This window comes from Nelumbo lutea, chromosome 5, assembly GCF_056320005.1.
Source record: "Nelumbo lutea isolate HS-2025 chromosome 5, American lotus-T2T, whole genome shotgun sequence".
NCBI classification, from domain to species: domain Eukaryota; kingdom Viridiplantae; phylum Streptophyta; class Magnoliopsida; order Proteales; family Nelumbonaceae; genus Nelumbo; species Nelumbo lutea.
In genome coordinates, this window is record NC_142688.1 from 78,184,829 (window position 1) to 78,212,168 (window position 27,340).

Sequence of the window (27,340 nt, forward strand, 5' to 3'; positions counted from 1 at the left end):
AAACTTCAATCTTAAAAGCTGCAAACAGCTTCAAGCTTTTTACCCAATGTGCCACCCTCAATGTTATTGTTTCAACTAAAGCTTCGTTGCATTTTTCTTTTCCTTCAAATATTTTATCATTTCTTTTCCTCCTAAACTGTCCAAAGTATTGCTGCTCTAGTCACTTGTTTCTCAGCAACAAGTATTTGCTTTTCTTTTGGGGTTGAACCCTTCATATGAGTCTATTACGGTACAGTTCAGGAGGTTTATGCCTTAGTTCAATCTAAAGAGAGTAGAAGAAGTGTGATGAAATGTACAGAGGGGGAGCTGGTTGCCCTAGCTGTTCGAGGAGGTACAGATTCAAATGCCAGAGGCTCCTTTAAGAAGGATTATTCTCAAAAGAGAGTGGACGACAAGAGTAAACTTTTGTGCACTCACTGTCAAAAGACCAGGCACACTAAAGATACATGTTGGGACCTCCATGGGAAACCTAAATGGGCACAAGAATTCAGTAAGAAATCAACAACTGACTAGAGTAAGACGATCCAACAAAATCAAAAAAAATATAACTTAGCTAATGTGGCATCTCAAGAGACTAGTCCCATGGTACCTCAAGAGCAACACCCTAGTTCTAACCCCAAGGATGAGATTATTAACTCCTTTCATGACCATTTGGATTTATATGGTAGGACTCTTCACCATATGGATTCTGGTCCTACTACTACCTCCTTAGCATCTACATCAAGTAACACCACCACTACTTTCCATGCGTCATCTCATACATTTAATTCCCTTGGATAATTGACTTTTGAGCCTCAAACCACATGATTGCTAAGTCAAATTTATTTCAAACATACAACCACCTCTCTGGAGAGATAAGGTGAGACTGGCTAATGGTTCATTCTCCACCATAGCCAGCGAAGGAATCATATCTCTTCCATTCGGCCTTACCCTCTCTAATGTGTTGCACGTCCTTAAATTACCTATCAATTTACTTTCCATTAGCAGTATTACTCACTCCTTGCATTGCTCAGTTACTTTCTTCCCATCATGTGTGTTTCAGGATTTGGCTTTGGGCAAGACGATTGGTAGAGGAAGAATGGTGGATGGTCTATACGTTTTGGAGATTAAAGCTGGTCTTATAGCTACAAAGTTCTTAAGTTCATCTACTAAGAATCAAGCCTACTTATAGCATAGTCGTCTTGGTCATCTTTCCTTTAAGTCATTAAAACTTATGTTTCCAGAATTATTTAAGTCTTTGCCAGTTAGTGAGTTGCAATGCCAGACATGTCAATTGAACAAACATTGTAGAAGTTCTTTTCCCTTTAGAAATAAAAGATCTGAATTTCCGTTTCATATTGTTTATTCTGATGTTTGGAGCCCTACTTACTCTACCTACTAAGACTGGATACAAGTATTTCATTACTTTGATTGATGACTACTCTAGATATACTTGGGTTTATCTTATGCAATCTAGAGATGAATTGCTAAAGATTGTGAAAGACTTCCAATGCATGATTTTCACTCAATTCCAAACTTAAATTCATACTTCCTAGTCGGACAATGCAAAAGAGTACTTCCATAGGGATCTCACGGAGTTCCTTGCTTCGTGTGGATCTCTTCATCGAAGCTCTTGTGCTAGGAAACCATAGCAAAATGGTGTTGCTGAAAGAAAAAATCATCATCTTCTCGAAGTAGCTCGTGGTTTATTACTCCATATGAATTTTCCGAAATACTTTTGGATGGATGTTGTTATGTGTATTGCATATATCATCAACCGTATGTCATCTCGGTTACTAGAGTACAAGGCCTCACATCAACTTTTGTTTCCTACAACTCCATTGTCCCCCATTCCAATGTGTGTCTTTGGGTGTCATTGCTTCATTCATGACTTGTCCCATACTCACGATAAACCCGATCCTCGTGTCATTCCTTGTGTTTTTCTTGGTTACCCTTTATCTCAAAAGGGATACCGTTGCTATGACCCCGCCTCACACAAGTACTATGTCTCCATGGATATATCCTTCTTTGAGAGTCAACCTTTCTTCTCGATTTCTCCTCAGGGGGAGAATAGGGTTGAGCAAAAACACACACATACTCAAACTCAATTACTTCCTCTTCCTAATCCTCCTCAATTTCATGTTTTTCTTCGCCGCCAGAAGAGCCAACAGAGTTCAAGAGCCATGGAACCTACAACTATGCAACCAACATCATTGAATTCTCCAAAGGTAGATTCTCCTCATCAGCCAAATACACTTGTTCCCATTAATATGCTTGAACCTCTTAATATTGATCCCCTTGTTACTAATGATCTTGATGTTCATATTGCTAAGAGAAAGGGTGTTAGATCTTGTACTACTAATCATCCTATCTCCCACTTTGTGTCCTATAAAAATATTTCACCTTCATATCGTGCATTCATTTCTTCCATTGACAGTGTATATATCCCTAAGAATGTGGCATAAGCTTTATCCAAACCTGAATGGACAGATGCAATGAAGGAAGAAATTGATGCATTGCAAAAAATTGCACTTGGGAGTTGGTGGATCTTCCTAAAGGGAAGGAACCAATGGGATGCAAGTGGGTGTTCACAGTGAAGCATAAGGCTAATGATACAGTTGAAAGGTACAATGCCAGATTGGTGGCAAAAGGGTTTACACAGGTATATGGAGTAGACTATGTAGAGACATTTGCTCCAGTAGGCAAGATGAATTATATCAGGATTCTCCTTTCATTGGAAGCAAATCTTGACTGGGAACTTTACCAATTGGACATTAAAAATGCATTCTTGAATGGTGACCTAGAGGAGGAAGTGTACATGACTCAACCTCTACATTTTTGCGCCAAAGGCCACAGAAAGTGTGCAGGTTAAAAAAGTCATTATATAGGTTGAAGCAATCACCTCGGACCTAGCTTAGTAAGTTTCACTTAGTTGTTCACCAGATGGGATTCAAACAACGCCAATCAAATCACACTCTGTTTGTGAAGAAAGGTGAAGGGAAAATTGCAGCTATAATTGTGTATGTTGATGACATAGTGATCATAGGAGACTAGAAGACTGAAATACAGAAGCTAAAGAAATTCTTAGCCACTCAATTCAAGGTGAAAGATCTAGGACCCTTATGTTATTTCCTTGGATTGAACCTGCCCACTCACAAAAGAGCATCTTTATTTCCCAACGGAAATATGTACTAGATCTATTAGAGGATGCAGGCAAGTTAGGGGTGGAGCCAATTGATTCACCAATAGAACCTAACCATCAACTGGGAGACAATCAAGGAGAGTTCTTGAAAAGATGTGAAGAAGTTCCAGAGACTTGTAGGGAAACTCTTATATTTTCTATGACCAGGCCTGATATTGCTTATGCAGTGGGTGTCCTTAGTCAGTTCATGCACAATCCTAGGACAGATCACTTTGAAGCTACAAAGAGGATCCTTAGATACCACAAGAAGTTTCCAGGAGTTGGTTTGTTGTTCCAGAAACATGGGCATTGAAGGTGGAATTGTATACAAATGTTGATTGGGCAGGGGCAGCCGATGACCGAAAATCTACCAATGGGCATTATACCTTTGTGGGAGGAAATTTGGCCACTTGGAGAATAAGAAAACTATGGTGTCTAGGTCCAGTGCTGAAGCAAAATACAGAGCTATGTCTCATGGAGTTGCTGAAATCATGTGGATAAGAAACCTGTTAGGTGAACTGGGTTTTGCAATTAACAACCCTATGTCACTCTATTGTGACAATAAAGGTGCTATCAACATTGCTGGTAATCTAGTCCTCCATGATAGGATAAAACACATTGAAGTGGACAAGCATTTTATTAGAGAAAAACTTATGAGTGGAGAAGTGTGCACTCCATATGTCAACTCAGGAGAACAACTTATGGACATCTTCATCATTTGCGGCACAATAATTTGTGTAACGAGTTGGGCATGATTAGGGTCTGTTTGGTCTGTTTAAAATAATTTATTTTATGGTCGTTAATGTACTTTAGTTACAGCAGGGCACAAGGGACTTTTCCCTTTTATTTATGGTCGCCCTATAAATATTAATATATTTTGGCGCCACCAGTAAATTCTTTTTGTTGGCCAACCATTCTTCTTCTTTTCTACCTTCTCCTTTCTTACTCTCTTCACTTCCCCCTCTTATTTCCTGATGTTCCTCTACTGTTAAGAAGGCCCAACTTTCCTCATAAGGTAGTCAAGGCTTAGAAAGTGCCATCTAAAGTGGCTTTTTCTGGTGTGGACTGTTATGCATGGTAAATACCTCAATAAAGATATGTCTTAAGGAGAGGAATAACAATTTCCTAAACAAACTTCCCTCTTTGCAATCTTTCACAAGAAGAAGCAGACCATCTATTGCTGCATTGCCCTGTTGGTAGGCAAGCCTGGAATCATGTGCTGGCTAATATTCACATTGAAGGTCTGCCCATTCTTTCCTTAATAGCTAGTACATTGAAGGTCTTTCTTGAAATGGTCTTCTCTTATGGAATATGATTCCTGAAGCAGTTTTTTGGACAATTTGGATGGAGAGGAATAGCAGAATTTTGAAGGCAAAACCTCTCCCTTAAATGAATTTATTCACAACGTGCTAGCTAAATTATATTCTAGGGCAAGGGCTCACAATCTCTCAATGGATTCCCTTTTCTATAAAGAAAAGGGCTGGTATTTCCTGAAAAGATGCTTGCAACAGTTGGGTTCCTTAAGCTCTAAGGATTCAATCAACTCATTGAACTTCCTCACACTGGTAGTTATAGTATGATTTGGGTTATTTGTCTCATTTGTTTATCTTATACATTGAAATCACCACCCAAACACCAAGGTTCCTCCCATAAGCCCCTGATAGCTGTTAACTCTTCCCAGAACAATTCCTTATCTCCATATGAGTTAGGTCCATACACATTCATTAAGACTCATTCCCTTCTGTCTCCCACATTATCAACTTATATTGAGACTAAGTATTGTCCAATCAGCTCCTCCCAACTCTCCACCTCGTTTCTCCAAATTGTCAGGATCTCCCTGATGCACCCCAAGATGGGGCATAGCACCAGCTCAAACCTCCAATACCCCAAATACTTCTTATTCACCTTCTATCCACTTCAGACAGCTTTGTTTCTCATAACATTGGAATCTACGGTCTCTCTTTCATTAAAACATTTCTAATAATCCTCTGTTTTTTAACTCCCTAAAGCCTTTACAATCCAGCATAGGATCTTCATTTCAACCTTCAGTTCACCAAAGACAATGGAAGCTCCTCCCACTTCTGCCTCCCCTTAAAGGTGGTTCCAAACCCAACTCTTTTCAGATCCTCCCAATGCATTTCTTCATCAGAATCATCACCATGAGCCCTAATATACCACAAATTAGGTCTTTTCGTAGTGGAAGAGTTCTCCGTTTGACACTTCCCCCACTGGAATTACTTTTTTGTTTGTTTATGATCCATCCTATCCATGGAACTATAAGGGAGGACAAGTCTGTTTGAAGCTTTCACTGGCAAGGTTCGAACTAGTTCAGAAGGTATCAAATGTAGGGGCGTTCATTATATGGTCTAAACCCCCAAACCGCACCGAACCAAACTGTAATTGGCGGTTTGGTCTGGTTTGGCCTTAAAACAATTTGGTTTGGTTTGGTTTGGTTTGAGAATTTCTCAAACCGTAATTTGTTGGTTTTGTCTGGTTTTGTCTGGTTTTGTAAATTTTAAAAATATGCGTATGTGTGTGTATGTTGTGTATGTATACATTCATTTAACATTTCATACATAATTGTTATTTGTTTCAATTTTGAACTTATAGACTTGTAGTTTGATGCCCAAAAAGTTGTTTATGTTTGAGAAAGTGTCAATGTACTTTATCTATAAAAGTAATTAGTGACACTTGTTAACATTTCAATTTGATATTTGATTTATATTTGTCACTTATGTAGGAATGCATATTATTTAGGCATTCTAATTGAGTTAAACCCAATAGAAGGGCTCAAGTCGTATTAGAATCCGGACCAAACCGTAATACAATGGTTTGGTTTCTATACTAAAATGGTTCGGTTTCGTTTGGGAATTTCTCTACCGCAATTTACTTGTCCGGTCCGAGATTTTCTCCAAACCAAACCAAACCAGACTGTGAACACTCTTAATCGAATGCGGCAATGACAAATCAACCTTACCATCCCCCAATGAGATTCCCTTGTTCAGCACTTTCTCTTTTACACAATCACCTGACCCCGGCTCTCTCTTCTTATTTGCACCTGGTTCAGGCAGGGGCGGTTCAACCATTGAGCAAACTTCAAAAGGGTCATCATCAGGTCGAAGTGACTTATCGGATAAGGATGCTCTTAAGATCTCCACATAAGACATTTTCCCTGTTGTTGGATTAAATTCAAAACAATTTAAATTATTGGCTATTACAGTAAAAATGGTCAGTTTCTCTAACTTTTCCTAAATGAAAACCTCTTTACGACCTTTCATTTTTTCCACTCCATTGCTTCCACATGGCACCCAACAATCCATGTCAGCATCAGCTTCCTGCTTTGAGCCCAGTAGCCAGAGTGTCACTTTGGCGTTTGATGGCAACAACACTATTCTCCACTGTTCCCCAAAAAACAAGTCAAAAGCTCTGGGATTTTTTCTGGTTTCACCCCCACGATTTTGAGCCATGCTGCGTGCAAATTCTGTATGCAATAAGCTTCTAAAACACCTCCATAAAGCACTGCAATTTTCTCAAAGATAATCCTCTTCCACAGATTGAAAGGTAACCCAATGACTTTTATCCTTCCCTTCTCTGTTTCAATGATAATCATTCAGTATTTGCCTCTCCCAATTTTGGCAGACCTTTTTTTTTTCAGAAAACACCAAGAGAAAGGCCTTTTCCTTTGTCTTAATCCTCTCCATAATTTCTTTCCAATCATCAACTTTGTCCTTCTTGTTCAAGGAGCAGTACATCCTTTCCATTTTCTATTTGTTCTTCTTGTTTAATCCTCTCCATTATTTCATTTCAACCTTATTTGGCAGCTCACATTCCACTAAAAAAATCTTGAATGGCTTCATCCAGCAACACCCAGCCCTGTTTGACTTTTCTTTCAGGTAACTACAACATTTGTTTCTTCCCTTTTCCAAATATCTCTATAATGGAAATGAATCACCCGTTTTTATTTGTTCTGCTCTCCACCAAGAATCTTTTACCGTCCCTAAAATGTTCATTCTTTCAAGTTTCAACCTTGCTTTCTCACCGCAAAAATCACTCTGTCAATAAAACCTTTGAACCAGCTCAGAATTTCCAAGCTACTAAAAATTGTAGCCCTTCTATTTTCTCTGATTTTCAGAGTAGCTTCACCTCTTGCTCTGCTTCTTAAAGGATGAATCTTTTCTTCCCAACAGAGAAATCTTTCTTCCACTTTTCCACCTACACAAACTCCCCCGTCATCTCCCCCACTTTCACTGGCCTGTGTCTAGTAGTTGTAGATGTCCCTCCTCAATTTAAATAAGTGTCTTTATGGACTCAAACAGTCCCCTAGGGCTTGGTTTGATAGGTTGTGTTACTCTTGCCACTTTTGGTTACACAGACTCAATTTGACAACAATCTTTGTTAAGAGGAGAGCTTCTCTAGTGGCATCTTTAATCGTTTATGTTGATGATATTTATGATTATTAGTGATGAGTTATAGGAAGTTCAAAGCTTCAAGCAGTTCCTTAATACTGATTTTGAGATTAAGAACTTGGGAGAGTTATGATATTTTCTGGGAATAGAAGTTGCTCAGTCTAGGTAAGGTATATTTCACAACGGAAGTATGTCCTTGACCATTTTACTGAAACTAGCAAACTTGGAGTTAAGCCTGCATCCATGCCTATAGGTTTAAATCATAAGTACTCGACCAATAATGAAATGTTATTAGCTAATAAGGGAGTATTCCAGAGACTTCTTGGGAAGTAATTATATCGGTGCATGATTCATCTTGATATATGATATAAGTGTGGTTAGTCAGACCATGCAAGCTCCCAAAGATACTCATATGGTGGCTATTGAAAGGGTTTTATGCTACTTTAAGGGAACTCTAAGGAAGGATAATCTTTTTGCAAAACATGGACATATGAAGTTGAAGGCACATACAGATGCAAGCTGAGCTGGTTGCACTGATCACAAGAGATCCACTTCTAGTTATTCTGCTCTGGTTGCGAGGAACATTGTTTTTTTTTTCCTTTTTCTTTTTTTTTTTTTTTTTGAATCAATGAGGAACATTGCTTCTTGGATAAATAAGAAGCAACTTGTGGTGGCTAGATCATCGATTGAGACAGAATACAGTGTTATGGCCCATGATGTATTTGAGTTGTTGCGGGCTAGATCTCTCCTAGGGGAATTGGTTATTATTTATGATAACCCGATGATATTATATAATTGTAATGCTATAACTAAGCGACCAATAACATTACTCATAACCCGGTTCAATATGACAGGACAAAGCATGTTAAAGTAGAAAGACATTTCATATGGGAGAGAGTAGCTTCAGGTGAAGTATGATTGCCATTTGTTGCCTCTGAAGAACAGTTACCAAGTGTCTTAAGCTTAACTAAGGGAATTCCAAAGAGGAAGCTATAGAATTATGTAAGCAAGCTGAGCATGGTTTGCCATCTATGCTCAACATGAGAGGGACTATAGAGAGACTGGAATGGTTGGGCCTTAATCTTCTTACTTGTACCTTTTATATTTTAGTCGCCATATTATGTCTTTATGTTAATAGGCCTTCATATGGATCTGTTAAACTTCATATGTTAATAGACTCTCTTCCCCTTCTCCCTTTCTTCTCCCGCCTTTTTCTTGCTCTTGTTCAGCACTTGTCTTATTACACTCACTTTTTTAGATCAAATCTCCACATTCATCATTTTAGTTTCTTCTTTTTTTATCAATATTTCATTTTCTTCTTATTTCGCATACCCATTAGCTTCAATGTATCAAAAGAGTGAAAAAGACACAAAGAAAGGACCATGTGTCAAAAACTAAAGATCCTTATCCCACAACCATAAACTACAATTTGATGGTTGATGGTTTTGTCAGACACGTCCAACAACCAAACATGTAAGGCAACAATCTTAAGTGTATCTCCGAACCAGTTGCAAATTTTTGTATGACTTATGCTGATACACAAGTCAAACCATATGTATCAGCATATATAAACAGAAGGGTAATGATTATGAATACGTACGTCACAATGAGTAAAGCAATACAAATTCATCAAAAAAAAAGAGTAAAGCAATACAAGAAGGTATCAGTATTATGCATACCTCTGAACCAGTCCCACTAAATCTTTTACTGTAGCACCTCTTGTAGAGGGACCTAGCATCTTTTATATGACCTGCTTCAATTTCCATTCTAATATAGCTTTGCCAGGCTTCCAACATTGAACCACTATGAACCATAAAATATTTAAGAAGCAGAGAGAAAAATAAAGTAAAAATGCCACAAACTTAAAAAGATCAGGCAAGGTATGGACCAAACCTGGTCTTCAGAAAGCTCTCCCAAACTCCACGAGCTGCAACTGGATCCTTAGCAAGATTTAACTCTAAATGAGCCCAATAAGCATGCAGATGCAATAAATTATCATTACTCATTAGGTGTAGGGAGAGATATTCCTTGGCACGCTGTGGAACATGATACATACGATACAATTCAAGAACATCAGTCAAATTAACCTAATCAATATTAAAAGAATCAGAACAGAAACAATACTATAGCAATGCAAACTTCACTGAACGTTTCCCAATCAGATCTCATTACTGTGAAATTCGTGCACTATAACCTTGCAAATCCTGTGCACTATAAACTTCATTAGAACACCATTCAATTTTTTCTCCTCCTATATACCCCAGAAAGTAACAAAGGGGGTGATCCTCCAATAAGATCCCTCATGCTTTGAAAGAGATATCTTCTGGCCAAGACTGCAAAAGCTAATGCACCCAGCTTGCGATCTCCAAATCCAACCCCTCCACCCAACACTCCACGATATATATATAGACACATAGCTGAAAGGAGCACTAAATCTTCATTGGAATTTTTTGTTGTATGCATGAATAAGTGGTTACTACTTGTAAAGTATAAAATCATTAAAATTTAAAAGAAAAAGAATATGTACAGTGGAGAAGACTAATGATCTTTGAGTAAGAATCTCTTCAATACTCTTTCTGGCTAGGTTTATATGCTATGATTTCAGCTGATCTTGAGCAAGGCTCTTTCCAACAGCCTCTAACCACACAAAAGCATCTACTCTAGGAGGAAGAGGAACTGAATTGCCTCAAATATCAAGTAAATCAAGTTTGTTTTAGCTAGTGTTGCATTAATCCCCTTGAAGTGCCCATGTTGGATTCAGACACTATGTGTTCTTGAAAGACACTTCTACATGATGTTTACCCCTTTCTCCTTGCTTATAATTGACAAAAATGAATAGTTTATGTACATGATGTTAGCTATCTTACCTATCTTACAATACATGGATTATTTCCTATTATGCGTGCATACTTGTACATGTCCACTGTACTGGTGTCAAATGCATACTTGCCAGATACAACACAAGATACTGCATTGACACTTTTATATGTACTCTATAGCATAACACTTCTGAAATATGGAAAATGGAATGTTTTAAATAATTATATATGTTGGAAAGTTAATTTAATTGGTGAGACATAAGTCTTCAGAAATGACATTTAGCTTCTACAACTAGATATGGAAACAAGATATAAACATATTACATGGGATACCCACACCTATGCCATCTCTGGAATTTCTGGAAATGGAAATGCACCAGTAGCCCCACACTATTGACTTACCTTGCCAGTTGGTACCCATCTAAAGCTGACTTCCACCTTGGATGATAATTTTGTATTTCAATATTTCTCTCATTGCAAATATTTGATCTTGGCTGTTGCCTCCAATTTACCCCAAAACTATCTTTGAATCCCCTCCACTACCATATTCTTATATCCCAAAGCTTTTTACTCATTATGCTTGAATACTTTCTTATTGCATAGTTACCATATAATGAAAAGAATGGAGCACACGCACCTCACGGCAGTTACACTTCTATTCAAAATTTCTTCTTCTTCTGCACTACTACAGAACTCTATTAATTTCAAATCAGATTTGATCTATCTATTCTTATTTTACTGAATTACACAAGGCAAGTAATAAAATTTTAAATTGTACTCAAGTTGTACAATCAAGGATAAGTGTAACAAAGTATTCTGGCGCACACCAAGAACTTTCCCAGAATGGAAAGATGACTCATGAGTGGCTACTAGCTACTAGTAAGTCTGCAGAGGAACAGGAATTTTAGTACCAAAAATAGGACTAACAGAGTTACCTTGAAGAGAGGAGAGGAAAGCTGATAAAATTCATTTACATGGACATCCGCAGCCTTTTTCAGTTCCTCTTCCCTTTTCTCCAACCCTGCCTATAGTTAGGCATTGCTTGGGAGATATTTCACCAGGAATCTTAGCACTACAGTGATTATGTCAGCCTCAAATAGCTCATTCCCCACCAGGTCTTCTTTGCATTAACCTGAATGAAGCCATTTCTTCAAGATACATACACTGCATTTATTTTGTATTTGTTTGAGGAACAACTCCCCCTAATGTGTCAACTCAACCCTTCTGGATGAGGCCAGATCAAACCCCAACTTTAAAGTCAACTCTAATTTCTATTGCAGCTTCATGCTACCCCCAATATTGACAATGTCCCTGCCAGCATCCTGATGTTCTTCAATGAATAGGATTTCCACATTCAAAGAGATAACTCCTACTTTTCTATCATTGCATACCACACTCCTAATACTCAACAAATCAAACTATTCTTCCTCACCTTCCACCAAATAGATAACCCAATCTTTATTAAGAAAATCATCCTGAAAATCCTTTTCTGCTCTATGGTACCAGGAATTGGATCATTTCAGAGAGTTAGAACTGGCCTCAGAACTCAGGTAGAGCAGTTTTCTGCGGACTAGGAAACATAGATTTTTTATGTAGGAAACATCCGTTGCCTAGGTGATGGATTTTTTTATGTAGGAAACATAGATCCTACATACTACAACAACAACAACAACAACAACTACTACTACTACTACTACTTTTTAGTTTAAAAAATAATAATGTCAAAAAATAAAGAATAAAAAAGTATTTTATAATACAAAGAAAAGAACTGTTTGGCGATTAGCCAAGGCGAGCCTCAAAGGGTGCATTGTCGCCTAGGCATCGCCTTGACAACTATGCTTAGATATTAATCAAGCAAAAAATTTCCACCACTCTAGGGATAGCTTCTGGTTTCACCCCCATCACCAACAGCGATGCATGCCTGAGCTTCTGCATTTTTTTACTTGATTGATACACTTGAGCTTCTGCATTCTTGCCAAAACCAGGATTACGATGCTGATTGGGCTGGTGGTTTTGAACACTCCAGGTCAACAATCAGGAAATTCTTAAAAACACTCCAGGTCACAAAAGTGTTTGCCAGATAAAAGGGAATCTGTTTGAAGTAGGGCCTACTTAGAAGGTGAAGAAATCAACGAAGATATGTTGGAGAAACAAAGAGATTTCTAAAATAAGTGTTTGGAGAGTCTGGACATTTTTGTTTTCTCCATAGTAGGGTTTGTTCGTATCTTGCTTATTGTAGTGGGGATTGGCTCTTTTTGGATGTTTGGTTTATTTTTTTTTGTGGCTGATTTGTGTGGATTTTTCTTAGGGGATTGGATTTGGTGTTTGGAGGTGAAGTTTTGTATCTTTTTTTCTCCCAGGTGACTACTGGGTCACCTTGCTTTGTATTAGGGCTTTGTAATGGTGTCTGGTCGGTTTTCTAGTATTTTCGGTCAGTTTCAGTTCAGCCATTATGCTAACCTGGGAAGCCGGGTCGGTTTCAGTTTGGCTGTGTGTAAACCGACCCAAACCATAGATATACAATTATATATTGATATTTTATATTTTAAATTTAAAGTTATTAATATGGGAAAGTGGGGAAATTCCCATATTTCCTAGTTTAAAATATTTTATAGTAAATTTAATTTTTCAATAACACTGCTGCAATTTTTTTAATTTAAATTTATCAATTTATCTTTTAAATTAAATCTTTTGAACCTACCAATCCAAACCGATCAACCCGAGTTGGCTGGTTTTACAGTCAGTTTTCAGTGACCAACTCCTCATCCCAACCAGATCAGTTCAGTTGGCCAAACAGCCTAAAACCAAACCAAACTGACCTGTGAACACCCCTAATTTGTATTCTCTCTTTTTATTTTAATATAATTTTCTTTTTATTACCAAAAAACCTTATAAAGATGGTGGCTTAAGTTCTTCCTTGTGGGTTCGAGGGTTGCAAGAAGAGGCAGAAAGGCACTCAAGGGGTATTTTGGTGGATAGGAAAATTTTGGATATGTTTGCTTGGAATTCTGTTCCAAAGAAACACTATTTGTGTAGAGATACAGACATTTAGTTTGTGGTTGCACTACTTATTACTTAATTTAAATGTTTTATTATTATTTGTTTTGTTCCTCTCTTTTATATAGGCAGAAGGGGTATTCCTGTCTTTTTACCTCTTCTATTTGACTATTATAAATAGCAATTCATTGGGGTGGCAGAACCATTAGAATCTGCACCTCTTTTTTCTTCATTGTCTATCCTTTCTCTTTTCTTCTCCCTTGCTCCCACTCTTTCTTTTCTCTTTTTTCTGCTTTTTTCTTACAAAAACACAGGTCTGATTACAACTGGTTACAGCCAACTATTTGAATAATGATTTCAGAAAAAAATGATTTGTTTTTTAAGCTGAATTTTAGCACCAAAAAATTAATTCTTAGAATGAATTTTGAGCCCAAAAGACGCTTTAATTCCAGCACTTTCCATACATCAAAATTTAAAGTTGATTCTTATAATCACAAAATTCGTCAGAATTAAGTCTCTAGAAGTATGCCAAACACAGCTAGTTTCCGGTGCATGTTGTAGGCTTCTGATCTAGGAGTTGGAGAGAGAAGGTGGTTTTGTAATCGACTTGGAAAACAAGTCAAAGGCCTACAATCACCAATTATGTAAAGTGGAGTTGTTTGGAGGAGTTCCCAGATTGATTGGAAAGGAATCTTTAAATTTCACCAAATATTTGCTGGTTTTACCAAGTTTGTGATCAGGAGGTAAGAAGGCACAAGGTTTCTGTTTTCTAAAGATGAATGGTTTAAACCTGGAATATGACCTAGGTCCTAGGTTGTACGTGTTGCATATTAAGGAAATTACCATTCGTCCTGAAGTTCAGGGAGACCATCTCATATGGTCTCCGATTTTTAGAACACCTCTTTTAGATAGAGAATTTGATGAATCAGATAAAGTCCATCAAGCATTTGTTAAAAATCAGATAAAGTCCACTAAAAGGTGGAGTTGCTCACTTGATAACTCTCCCTTAATTCCATCTTGGCTAATGATGCTTTGCATAACAGAAAATTCCACACAGAGGGTGTCTCTGTGAAGCACGGCAATCACAATGAAAATAGTCACCATACATAAATCACAAGAGAAGAAAAGAAAAAGAGAATGACTCTAACCACCCCACCCCCCAATGCACATAATAACCCAAAAATGATCAAACTCCACTGAAACAATTTGGACATGCCACAGTACAAATAAGGTAGCAGCATCTTTTTTGTTTTTGTTTTTTTTTTTTTTTTGTGTGTGTGGTGGGGAGAGAAAGAGCAACAGTATTGACTACTAGATGAAAGAAGGTGAATGAACTGTTCTTGTTTTCAACAAAATTCCATGGGAAATATACAGCATATTTTCCATGGCAAAAAACAATACAATTCCAATAAAACAGTTCGAGATTTAAATTAACAAGCGCAATGAAAAGCAATCAGAAGTGAAAGATCCAGACAATTTGTGTTGGCATTACAGTAAGGAAACCTGAAATGTGTCCCTGATCATTGTACAATCAAGGCCATCTTCCAACGCATTAGTTGGAGAAATTCTTCGCCGTAACCCATCCACGCGAGTGAGGAATAAATCCAGATACTGCAATAGCAGGGTCCACTGACAAGTTAGTATTTTTTTATTAATCAAAATCCAGTAAAGAATTTACATTAGGCAATTCAAAAGAGCAGAACCAACAAAACTGCCACAATATAATTTTTTAAATAGCATGGTAAGAGGCCTAAAGTATCTAAAGGCAGAAATTATCAATTTCATCACTCTGCAGTCAAAACAAAAAGCGGTTCATAGGGTACAGCAGCAACAACATTTAATGCACACAGTATGAGCATGCAGTTCTTTGAATTTTTTTTTTTGATGAATAATAATAAATTTATTGATTCAGAAACAAATTTAGAGTGAGTTCATACATCATCCCAGCGAGAGGCGCGAGCTGCAGCCCCTCCTTGAAACTTACAAGTAAACTAGGAAAGATAAACAAGAATCACAACTGAGCCCAAAATAATTCTTCCCTATTTACCCCTTGCTTAGCTAACATATCTGACAAAGTATTTGCTGATCTCCCCACCCACTGTACAGTGACCAATATATTCCTTGTCAACCAACTAAATTTCTTCATTTCATTCTTGTATCGCCACATAGCCTCTTCAGAATTTTTCAACCAACCCACCACCACTTTGGAGTCCCCCTCAATTATTAGTTGTTGTACCCCCAGATGGTTTGCAAATTGCACCCCTTGTACAGCAGCTAAGAGTTCTGCCCTGATGGAGTTCCCAAATCCCAAGGGACCTGAGTAAAGCAACAAAATCTCTCCCTTCGCATTTCTCAAAGCACCCCCCATTCCAGATAAACCTGGATTACCCATGCTACTTCCATCAAAGTTCAACTTTAGTGAGCCTTCGGATGGAGGAGACCAGCTTGTAATTGATATGTCCTTTAGAGATGAACACCTCGCTATTGCTGACAAATTTCTCCAGAGGTCATTAAAGGAGAATTGATGAAAGATTTCCAAGGTCTTCAGCCAATGTATTGCCCTATTTAACACACAGTCTTTCAAATCCTGGCTGCTCCTTTCCTTTTCTTGAAAGATTCTAAGATTTCTTTCTTCCCAAAGAGTCCAAATCAAAGCCGCATGAGCACATCTCCACATAATACTCCCTATTTTTGTAGGCCAATAAAAGGTAGAATGGTTGAAGAGCATGTGAACTTTTGCTAGTAGACTCCAACTACCCCCAAACAACGAAAGTAGCCAAGCCCAAAGGTCTACAGAAAAGGGACAAGATATTAATAAATGGTAACAATCCTCACCGTAAGCTCTACAGATGATACACCAATTAGGAGAAATACAGAGGAAAGGTCTTCTCTTTTGTAGGTTATCTAAAGTGTTAACTTTCCCATGGAATACTTCCCAACAAAATGCCATAATTTTTGGGGGAACTGGCCTACACCAAATTTCTTTTGACAGAAAGGGTTGGTGAGTAGAAAGTTGAGAGATGGACTTGAAGAAAGAAGCACAAGTGAAGGTTCCATTGGGTCTAGGAGTCCAAACCCTCTTGTCTGGCTTGGAGGGATCCAAACAAACCTGATTAAGACAACCAAGCAAAGTAGAAAGAGAATCAATTTCAACATCCCTAAGACCTTTACGAAACCCAAAACCCCAAATAGGATCTAAGGGTGTTCCCAAAGGTGAGACAAATTTTGAGACCACCTCTTTTTTGTACAAAGAAATAGAAAAAAGCGAAGGGAACAAATCCTTTAACGATGTGTCTCCTACCCAAATATCCTCCCAAAAAAAGAACAGAGTTGCCAGAACAAACTTCATACTTGATAAAATTGAGGAATTGAGGAAGGGTGTTGTGAATAGCCTTGAAGGTGCTACTAGGTTAGCTTGCCTCGATACACCGGCATCCCATCCATTCTCTGACCTCCCATGAATGCTTCCCACCACCTCATGCCACAATCTCTCTCTTTCCAAAGGCCATCGCCATAAGCATTTCCCTAACAGGGTTTGATTTTTTCTAGTTACCCTCCCAAGTCCCAAACACCCCTCTTCTTTACTTCTGCACACAATTTCCCAATTAACCAAGTGATCCTTTTTTTCTTGTCCCGGCTCCCATAAGAAATCCCTCATCAACTTCTCCAGTTTCCTAGCTTCCCTAACCGGTATCCTAAAAACAGACAAATAATACGTAGGTAAGTTAGCCAAGGTAGCTCTTATTAGGGTAATTCTCCCTCCTAAAGAGATATAATTCCTCTTCCATGAGGCTAATCTTTTCTCAAACTTTTCTATCACTGGGGTCCACAATCTACTCTCCCTAGGATTTGCCCCTAAAGGAAGCCCTAAATATGACATAGGCCAAACAGAAGTGGAACACTCAAGACACTCCGCAATAGCCTCGACCTCCCCTACCTCCAAATTTATACCCGCTATGCAGCTTTTTTCCAGATTTATTCTCAAGTTAGAGATACTTTCAAAACCTTTTATTAGCTCCTTTAGGTTTGCTACCTTTTCGCTAAGACCTCCTTCACAAAAGATCATTAGGTCATCTACAAACTGAAGGTGGGTGACGGGAACTTGGTGTCTCCCTATTCTCCAACCCCTAATGGCATCTTCGTTGTCAGCCTTAGTAATGATCCTACTAATCACATCAGCTACTAAGGTAAAAAGGAAGGGTGAGAGTGGATCCCCTTGCCTAACACCCCTGCAAGCTGGAAAAAAGTCCCTCACCATACCATTTACTAGAATAGAGTAGTGACAAGTACTAATACACCCAAAGATTCAATTACACCACTTGTCCCCAAACCCACAATTTTGCATAACCTCTAATAGAAACTTCCAGTCCACCAAATCATAGGCCTTTTCATGATCCAATTTACAAATGAATCCTCTCTTACTAGACCTTTTCATTTCCTCCACACACTCATTCGCAATTAAGATCTGATCTTTTATTTGTCGCCCTTGAATGAACGCCCCCTGTGTTTCACTAATGATAGAAGGGAGGACTATTTTGATCCTCAATGAGAGCACTTTAGCCAGAATTTTATAGATGCTTGTCACCAAACTAATTGGCCTAAAATCTTTTGGGTGGTTGGCATCAATCTTCTTAGGTATTAGGGCCAAAAAGGTGGCATTAATTCCAGGGCTTATAGTGTGATTGTCTGCAAATTCCTTAAAGACTTCAACTAAATATAGGGCATATTGAACTACAACTTTGGCATAAACAACAGATTCCATGCATTCGATCCACTGAATTTCATAAATGCATGGATTACAATTATGTATACACAAATAGATTGACAACCAATCTAACCTAGTACAACCTCATCAAGCCATCAGCTCCATGTTTCAGAATCAAGACCCACTTACACCCAAAAGGTTCTCTTCACAAAGGACTTTGAACAAATTCTCAGGTCTTACTATAATATAGGGCCACCATCTCAAGGTTCATTGCTACCTTAATTAAGAATGAGAAATAGCCCCTAAAACCTTTTTAGGAACAGCAACAAAAGAAATAATAGAAAGATGCACACAATAGAAAGAGGACAATGAATTGTAAGAAATAAATTGTCAGAGAATGATAAGCACTAGAACCCTGGGCATACTAACAGTCAGCCACAGTGCTAAGCACTAGAACCCTGGGCATACAAACAGTCACCCACAGTGCTATCAATGCAGTGAAAGGATGACTATTCATTTTGAAATCATCAGCCGATGTGATGACTAGTCAATGCATAGGTATTGCCTTCTTGATAAAAAAAGATATATTCAAAATTTAAGATATTAATTAAATTTCAGTAATATAGACTACAATTATGGAAAAAAGGAATGATATTGAACCTTAAGTTTACAGTCTTTGTTTTGCAAACAAAGCAAAATCTAGGATAGGGAATCACAAGCTTCGTCTTCCAAAGAAAGAGTACAACGCCTTGACTGATTTGCCCTTTGTGGCAGCTCTATACCAACATATCACTAATTACAATTAACTTGAAAGACTGCCTTCCATGTTTGGGTTGCAGCCATCAGGAAGTCTCTTACTCTGGAAAATCTTACCAAAAGATGTATGAAGATTACTTCTTCCACCTGTGTTTTCTGTAACCTAGAGCTGGAGACGGTGGAATCACCTATTCCTCCACTACCAAATAAGCTGACAGATCTGGGCCCACTAAGAAGCTTAGATATAAGTTGGGTCTTTCCAAGGTCAGCTCTGGGAGCCTTCAAAGCTGTCAAGCACAAAATCTGCATCCCCAATCTAAGGCATCCCAGCATCTAATCCCTGCAGCCACCCTCTGGTGCATTTGAATAGAGAGAAACAGCAGGGTCTTCAGCAGCAAAGCATCTCAATTGGATGAAATCTGCCAAAACATCTCTGTAAAAGTCATTTCTTGGACAAATTCAGCTTCTTCTTCTTCTTATGCTGTATAACTTTTTGTATTTAGCATATCATTACTGTTTGAAAATGCCTATACTTGTATAGCAGCTTACTGTATAAGGAATGTTCCCTCTTTTGGACCAGTTAATATAACTTTACATTGTGTTCTTTCTCAAAAAAACTACTCCACTGCCTTTTATTTTAAGTTTTTTTTCTATTTTATATGCAATCATCCAATATTGCTCCATCTTCCATCACAAATGTTTGAAGTAATATCATGAATTAACAAAATGCAAACATATTATATATTATTTCTAATAATTAGAGAAAAGAGATACAAATAAATAAAGCTTAAAATAATTCTATGGTGGACTAGGTAGACTAGTCACTAGTCGACTGAACTGATGCTCAGTTGTCCTAGGCAAATGCATCATGAGAATTCGCCAGCTAGTTAGTGATGCAGTCCTCTGGCCCTCACCTGACTGGTTGGTCAACTAGTTGATGCTTTGATTACACTTCCCAAATAGCAATAGGCAAACATCATCAAGAATGGATGTTACATAATAACTTAATTGTTTTGTAAGGCAACTTGCAAACAAAAGATTGACAGCCAAACAAAGTGAATAGAGTATAGAAGTGAGAGAATATGATCACTAAGTGATGCAGACGCAGAAGCAAGGAAAGAATTTATGGGGAACAAACCAATATTCCAAACAAAAGATTGTTTCAGTTTTTTTTAGTTGCTTATTTTTCACTTGTTGATGTCTTAAGAGCATGATTCTGTTTTTTATATATTCATTTTGAAATTACTATTCATGGTAATTCTCTGGCTTACTATTTATAGCACATCTCATAATTACTATTTTAGTAGAATTAAAAAAGTGTTAATAGAGTTGTTTTAGTAATTGCAGTCCTCATTGGAGTGTCTTTATAGGTCATCTATTGATTTGTCTTGGTTCTAAAGCAATTAGGAGTTGTTTTCGGTCAATTTCCTAGTCCAGATAGGAGTCTGTATGGGGACATCCCAGTTAATAAGTCTATAAATAGAGCCATTGTAATGGGAGTTGAAGAGTGATTTGTCCAAAAAAAAAAAAAACAGTTGATTTAGTGAATTCTGGTTCTTTCCAGAAATTTTTCTCTTTTTGCCCCCTCCTCTTACCTGTTTCTCCTTCTAAGTGATAGCAGGCGTCTACATACTTTTCATCCATTGTCTTCATCTCTAATCAGCCACAGCACCTCATTCACCCCACAAAGCCCTCCGTTAGATCCTAAGTTGGAAGGACCCCTACCCGCCCTACATCACTAAGTTTCAATTTACACTTCTCAAAGACAAGCAAGGGATTCATTGGCTATGGTGACTTTGTATTGACCATATGATCCAATGCCCTAACATCAATAATCGAACAAGAGGTCAAAACAAGATAACAAGGGACTAATTACCTAATGTAGCAAACACAATTGAAGAACCTGATGGATGAGAATTACCATCCATCTGTGCAAAGGAATCATGATTGAGAAACAGAACTAAATTGCAATTGATTGGATCAGAGACTTCTAGAGAACCATGTGTGCTCCATGATCAGATTAGAGATGTGTGTTATGTCTGAGTGCCAGACTGAATTCCTCATTCAGATGGGTTCCAATAACCACCAATTCAATTGTAGCAAAAACTTAACCATAATGGCATCCTAAAATGTCAAGCTCATTATTCCTATATTCTTGATGCCTTTTGGAGCAGACTCCCTTTTTGGGCTAGGGCTGCCCTTGGCACTTATGCCCCAGGGGTTTGTACTCATTTCTTATAGCCATGTTATTAATACAATCACAGTACAGCATCCATCCTCATACATCCATCAGAGGCAACACATATTCTAGAACCATCACATTCAACTATCAAAACCCTTAATTACTCTCTTCTTATATTGATCCAATTAAGGCCCTCTGTTTATGAATAAACCATCCTAAAGTTCCTTTCTCAGCAACTCAATGATACACTATTTGTAATGAATTGATCATCAGCATATGAAAAGTTCCTTTACTCTAACCAACTCAATCTCAAGATCCTTCATAATGAGATACTCTGCCAAATTTCTCCTAAAATCCCTTTCTTCTAGTCCATATATTAAAGTAAAGATGCTGTAATCCAAATAACCAAAGGCTCACTATCCTTGATTGTGCTATCAATCAACTCCAATGGAACAACTATCAATTAAACACACAACATTTATTCTGTATGACAAATCTAGTAAATGGTCCTCAAAAGATTATAAAATTGCATAATAACCAATAACTTCTATGCTAACAGACACGTTAGTATGAATTATGACACAAAGAAAGAAGTGAAGAATAAAACATTACCATACATGCAGTGTAACAAGTTTGAAAATCTAACTTATAAAAACAAGCCAACAAGGTCAATAAGTTTTTATTTACCTCCTCAATGCTTGAGAAAGAACATTGTAGTGATTGCTCAAAAACCTGAATAGCAAGGGATAAGCTTCAGAAGGCCTAACTCCACGTTTTATCAGACAAAATGTTAAACAACAGATAAAATCTGATTAAAACAAGAACTCATGTGAGACAATTAGAAATGTAAGCCTAATTTCAAGAACAAAATACATAAAGGTAACCAAACCATCAGCCAAGGCATCCAATAATTCCAGCTAAGTTGGTCATTAGACATCGGATCAAACTACAGATAAAGCAAGGTGGTCATTCCAGACTCAGATTGTCATGGTTAAGTGTTGGAGGTTTTATATATCCTTTATATGCAGCGGCGTGTCACAAGGTGACAAGATTGACTCGCCCCTACTAGAAAAAGGACTGACGGAGGAGGTTTCAGGAACACTTTAGAAGCTTTCAGAGACACTTCAAGAGAGTTGAAGGAGATTCCAGAAGCATTCTAGAAGCATCATGAACACCCTTGAACTTTGTACATACTTCTAGAACATTTCTAGAGCATTCATGTATCCAAGGGAACTAAGATAAGTCTAGAAGGAGAAGTCTAGAAGCAAGTCTAGAACATTCATGATCCAGAGAAATCCTTTAAGGAGGTGGAAGTGCCTATAAAAGGGGACCCCCTCCGTCATTTGCACTCAATCAGGCAAGCAAGGAAGCAACCAAGCAATCAAGTGTTGTATCCCTCTCTTGAGCAATACAAAGAGTTCTTTTGAGTTCTCCAACTCTCTTTCCTTGTGCTCTTTGTGCCTTTGTTGCCTAAGTGTGTGCCTCAGTGTGAGGGACAAGTTGGTAAGCTACTTGGTCTTAGGAGCCAGGAGAGTGCTCTAAGTCGGGAAAGCTGACTTGAGGAGCGACGAACTGCTGCCCAAGTGTAGCACAAGACGCTAGAATCTAGGTCCGTGACAAGTGTTATTAGAGCCTCATCAGCACTGAGCACATGGCTAGGGACGGGAAGGACATTGCCTTTGAAGTGGAGGGCGCCACAAGGATTGATGTAACCAAGATGGAGCCTAACAAGAAGAACAAGCATGTAGTAAGAACCGGGAGGCATCCCCGGAAGCTTAATGAAGGCCTGGACTTCTTTGAGAAGGAGCTAGTCAAGTCCGAGGAGGTCATGAATAGTACTATTACTAGGACCATTGAGGCCTTACACAGAGAGTATCAAGGCCAAATGGAGGCCTAGCAGCGGACTATTGCCAAGCATCAAGCCAATATGGAGATGCAGGCAGATCACGCTTTATGGAAGAGGGTGAAGGCCAATGGAGGACTATCTGCCCCAACTCGTGAAGTGGTGAAGGTGAAGACCCCTAAACCCAAACCATTCAAGGGAATGCGAGATGCACGTGAGCTGGACAACTTCATATGGCAGATGGAGCAGTATTTTGAAATAGTTGGCCTTGAGGACAAGAGGGCCAAGGTACGTACTACAGCAATGCACTTAGTAGACACTGCCATGTTATAGTGGTGTAGGCGGTGCATGGATGTTGAACGTGGCACATGCACCATGAACACTTGGGAGGATTTTAAAAGAGAAATCAAGAAGCAATTCTACTTGGAGAATGTGGAGTACCTTGCTAGGAAAAACCTTAGGCACCTCAAGCATACAGGTACTCTAAGGGACTACGTGAAGGCATTCTCCACGCTCATGCTAGAGGTACTTGACATGACAGACAAGGATTTCTTGTTCCACTTCATGGAAGGCCTTCAGCCATGGGCAGAGCAAGAGTTAAGGCACCGTGGCGTTCAAGACGTGGCCAGTGCCATGGCCGTTGCTGAGCAGTTAACTGAGTACGAGAAGGATGCCAAAGACCAACCCACCAAACTGGGTCAAGGTAAAGGTGGGGGAGATGAGGCCTATGCACAAGAAGAATCGTTTAAGCCCAAGTTCTCTCAAGCCCAGAAGGATGGAAAGAGTAGCAGTTGGGGAGACAAAATTAAGGGCACAGAGAAGAAGCTACTCAAGTGCTTCCTATGTGAAGAAGCACACAGGATTAGGGATTTCCCCGAGAAGCAAGTCTTCAACCACCTTATAGCCAAGGAGGAAGAGCAAGAAGATGCCCATGGGGAGGCCAAGATTGAGTCACTACAGTTACTTTGCAGTGTTAAGAAGCTGAAGGGGCTGGATAAAGGGGCAGCCAAGACCATGGCTGGGTCAAGGCTGATGTATGTGGAGGCATTGATCAATGGTGAGAAGACCTAAGCCATGATCGACACAGGGGCGACTCACAACTTTGTCTCAACTAAGGAGGCAAAGCGCTTGGGCTTAGAGGTCAAAAAGAGCACGAGCATTGATTGGGTCACTACAGTTACTTTGCAGTGTTAAGAAGCTGAAGGGGCTGGATAAAGGGGCAGCCAAGACCATGGCTGGGTCAAGGCTGATGTATGTGGAGGCATTGATCAATGGTGAGAAGACCTAAGCCATGATCAACACAGGGGCGACTCACAACTTTGTCTCAACTAAGGAGGCAAAGCGCTTGGGCTTAGAGGTCAAAAAGAGCACGAGCATTGATTGGGTCACTACAGTTACTTTGCAGTGTTAAGAAGCTAGAGGGGCTGGATAAGGGGGCAGCCAAGACCACGGATGGGTCAAGGCTGATGTATGTGGAAGCAATGATCAATGGTGAGAAGACCTAAGCCATGATCAACATAGGGGCGATTCACAACTTTGTCTCAACTAAGGAGGCAAAGCGCTTGGGCTTAGAGGTCAAAAAGAGCACGGGCATGATCAAGGCAGTTAATTCCCAAGCACGTGAGATCGAAGGCATTGCTCAGGGGGTAAGCATCCAGCTAAAGAGCTAGCAAGGTGCCATAGATGTGACCGTGGTGCCAATGTATGCAGGCTATGCCCATACCTTATGTGCGGGTGTTGAGCATCATGGAGACAGGGGCCCCATGCATGGTCACTTTGGTGGATGGGACATGTGCGATAGTGAAACAAGCTGGGAACAAGTAGAAGATTTGTGGCAGTTCAAAAACTTGATTCGTCACTACCATGATGAAGAAGCGATGAGGATGTCGCCAGATTTGGTGGGGGAGAATATCACAAGGTGACAAATTTGACTAGCCCCTACTAAGAAGAGGGCTGATGGAAGAGGTTTCAGGAACACTTTAGAAGCTTTCAGAAGCCCAAAAACACTTCAACAGAGTTCAAGGAGATTCCGGAAGCATTCTAGAAGCATCATGAACACCCTTGAACTTTGTATATACTTGTACATACTTCTAGAACATTTCTAGAGCATTCATGTATTCAATGGAACTAAGATAGGTGTAGAAGAAGAAGTCTAGAAGCAAGTCTAGAATTCATGTTCTAGAGAAATCTTTTAAGGAGGTGGAAGTGCCTACAAAAGGGGACCCCCTCTCTCAATTGCCCTCAATCAAGCAAGGAAGCAACCAAGCAATCAAGTGTTGTATCGCTCAAGCGCTCTCTTGAGCAATACAAAGAGTTCTTTTAAGTTTTCCATCTCTCTTTCCCTGTGTAGTTTGTGCCTTTGTTGCCTATGTGTGTGCCTCAGTGTGAGGGACGAGTTGGTAAGCTACTTGGTCTTAGGAGCCAGGAGAGTGCTCTAAGTAGGGAAGGCTGACTTGCGGAATGACGGACTGCTGCCCAAGTGCCGCACAAGATGGTAGAGGAGTCTAAGTCCGTGACAGGCGGTAGGGTATTAGTGTATTTTTCTTTTTATTATTTAAAAGGGGCTGTTTTGTAATTGTATTTCACATTATATAATTAATAAAAGATGGGTTACAGTTGGAGAATCTAAGCTGGTTCGATCTCCTCTGCTCTTAGCCCTAATTCTCTTCACTTTCTCCTCTTCTTCATCTTTCTACCCAGAAATATCTGAGACACTTTTCTTTTATTTTTCTTGGCCTAGATTGATCTCAGACTTTCTCTTCTGCCTTGGCGCATGAGAAAGCTTTCTCCTTATGCAGAGAAGATTACAGGTTAAGAACTCTAGTCTAATAGCAACAAGGACAGGAGGCATTCATGCCTGAGTTTGAATAATTTTGTGTTGGTGGAGTTGTTTTTTAAGAAGCCATCTAATTGGCAGTCCAAAAAGGGAAGAATTTATGCAAATTTCAGACTTGTTATTTTCAGGCTTGTCATTTTTTCTTTTTTTCAGTCTTTTTATATGAGATGTGCATGAGGTGCACGCCGCCTCCTTTTGTCTGGTCTGATTCCATTCCATCTCTCATTAAATACTTGTAAAAGGATTTAACCGAGAACCACCCTTCCCTGCATTCTTTCCACACTAAGCTATCTTCTGAAGCTCTGGAAATTTTTAGTAGCTTCTAACTTCTCCAGTAACAGAATACACTCTTCCACTTCTTGGTCCAGTAAAGGTCTTCTGAACTTCGGGTTCCAAATCGACTGTTCCCCTCTCCACTCACAACACTGCTCAATAGATACTTGTTGATCTGTCAGCTTGTAAAGTCTGGGGCACACCTCACACAGTTTTCCTACCCCAAGCCACTCATCTTCCCAAAACCTTACCCTAGAACACTTCCCCACTTTAAACCTAACCAGACTCCTAAACTCTTGATTGAAGCTTATCATTGCCTTCCAAACACTATTTCGCTCATCTTTCAAGATCAATACTTTGACATTACAATAGCTGCTCTAAAGCTTCTCCTTTCTCCCCATAGTTATAAATAAGCACAAGAGGCATAACTGTACAACAGAAGTAACGAGAGTCTTAAGATTCTTTCAAGTGGTTGGGATCATTTTGCTACAGCACTGCCTATAATTCACCTAACTGATGGAGTAGATTTTATTAGTTTTAGAGAAGTCTTATTTGCTGAAAATCCTTCATTAATGCTGTTACATAAAAAAAAAAAAAAAGACCATGCATCCCCACCATTTAACATATAATCTGGCTCACCAGCCAATAATTATTAAGAAATGCAAATGACATTGGCTAACTTTCCCCAATTGCCAATCACCAAACAAATATTATCCCAACTTTTCAACTCCATTCAAATAAGGAATATCCAAAAGAGGAGGCAGAGATTGAAACATACAGCAGACAACTCCTCCTCAGAGGCATGACTACGTTCCAAGGAAAGCAAATATCGAACCCAAAGTTCCCCAATCCAGGTACAATTTCTTGTGGCCCTGGAATAAACACACTTTGCAACATTTGGAATCTGAAATAAAAAGTAAATGATATGAAGTGAAGCAAAAACATATAACTACAGGGAAAGAAAAAGGGAAAGAACAATTACATCTAATGAAGAATTGTTTGAAACGAAGTTGAAAGAAAACCTTCAGGATGTGATCCAAATACTGAGTATATTTAATCCAGAGGTCACTTGATATAGGAAATTCTGCAACAGCACGTTCGTATAGAAGTTGAATGCGAGCTGGATCACCACAGGACTGTTCAAACTTAAGGTAAGTCTGCAAAAACCAATAGCATTAGTTTAAACGGATAAGCATAACGATACAAAAAGAAAGCTATATCAATTAATAAGAAATTAGAAAAAAGGAAAACCCACTTTATTGCTTTCATCATATTATATACTCGTGTATACAGATTTTCCAGGTAGGTAGATAGTAGATACATAGATAGGAACCAAAGAAGACAAGAACTAACAGTGAGCATG

General features: G+C 38.9%; 1 protein-coding gene across 3 annotated transcripts in view; it reads right to left on the reverse strand.

The window, feature by feature from the left end:
• Nucleotides 1-27,340, reverse strand: part of LOC148853011 (uncharacterized) — a 91,642-nt gene that overhangs the window by 45,735 nt on the left and 18,567 nt on the right. For all 3 annotated transcript variants that reach the window (XR_016099388.1, XM_088945549.1, XM_088945550.1), the window contains 6 exons: nucleotides 27,000-27,134; nucleotides 26,756-26,881; nucleotides 21,713-21,757; nucleotides 14,886-14,993; nucleotides 9,460-9,602; nucleotides 9,246-9,369 (listed from right to left, as the gene is read on the reverse strand). Coding sequence is in view for 2 of the 3 variants with exons in the window: in XM_088945549.1 (XP_088801675.1) it covers nucleotides 9,246-9,369; nucleotides 9,460-9,602; nucleotides 14,886-14,993; nucleotides 21,713-21,757; nucleotides 26,756-26,881; nucleotides 27,000-27,134 (681 nt within the window). In the remaining variant the exon portion in view is untranslated. The remainder of the gene's footprint in view (nucleotides 1-9,245; nucleotides 9,370-9,459; nucleotides 9,603-14,885; nucleotides 14,994-21,712; nucleotides 21,758-26,755; nucleotides 26,882-26,999; nucleotides 27,135-27,340) is intronic.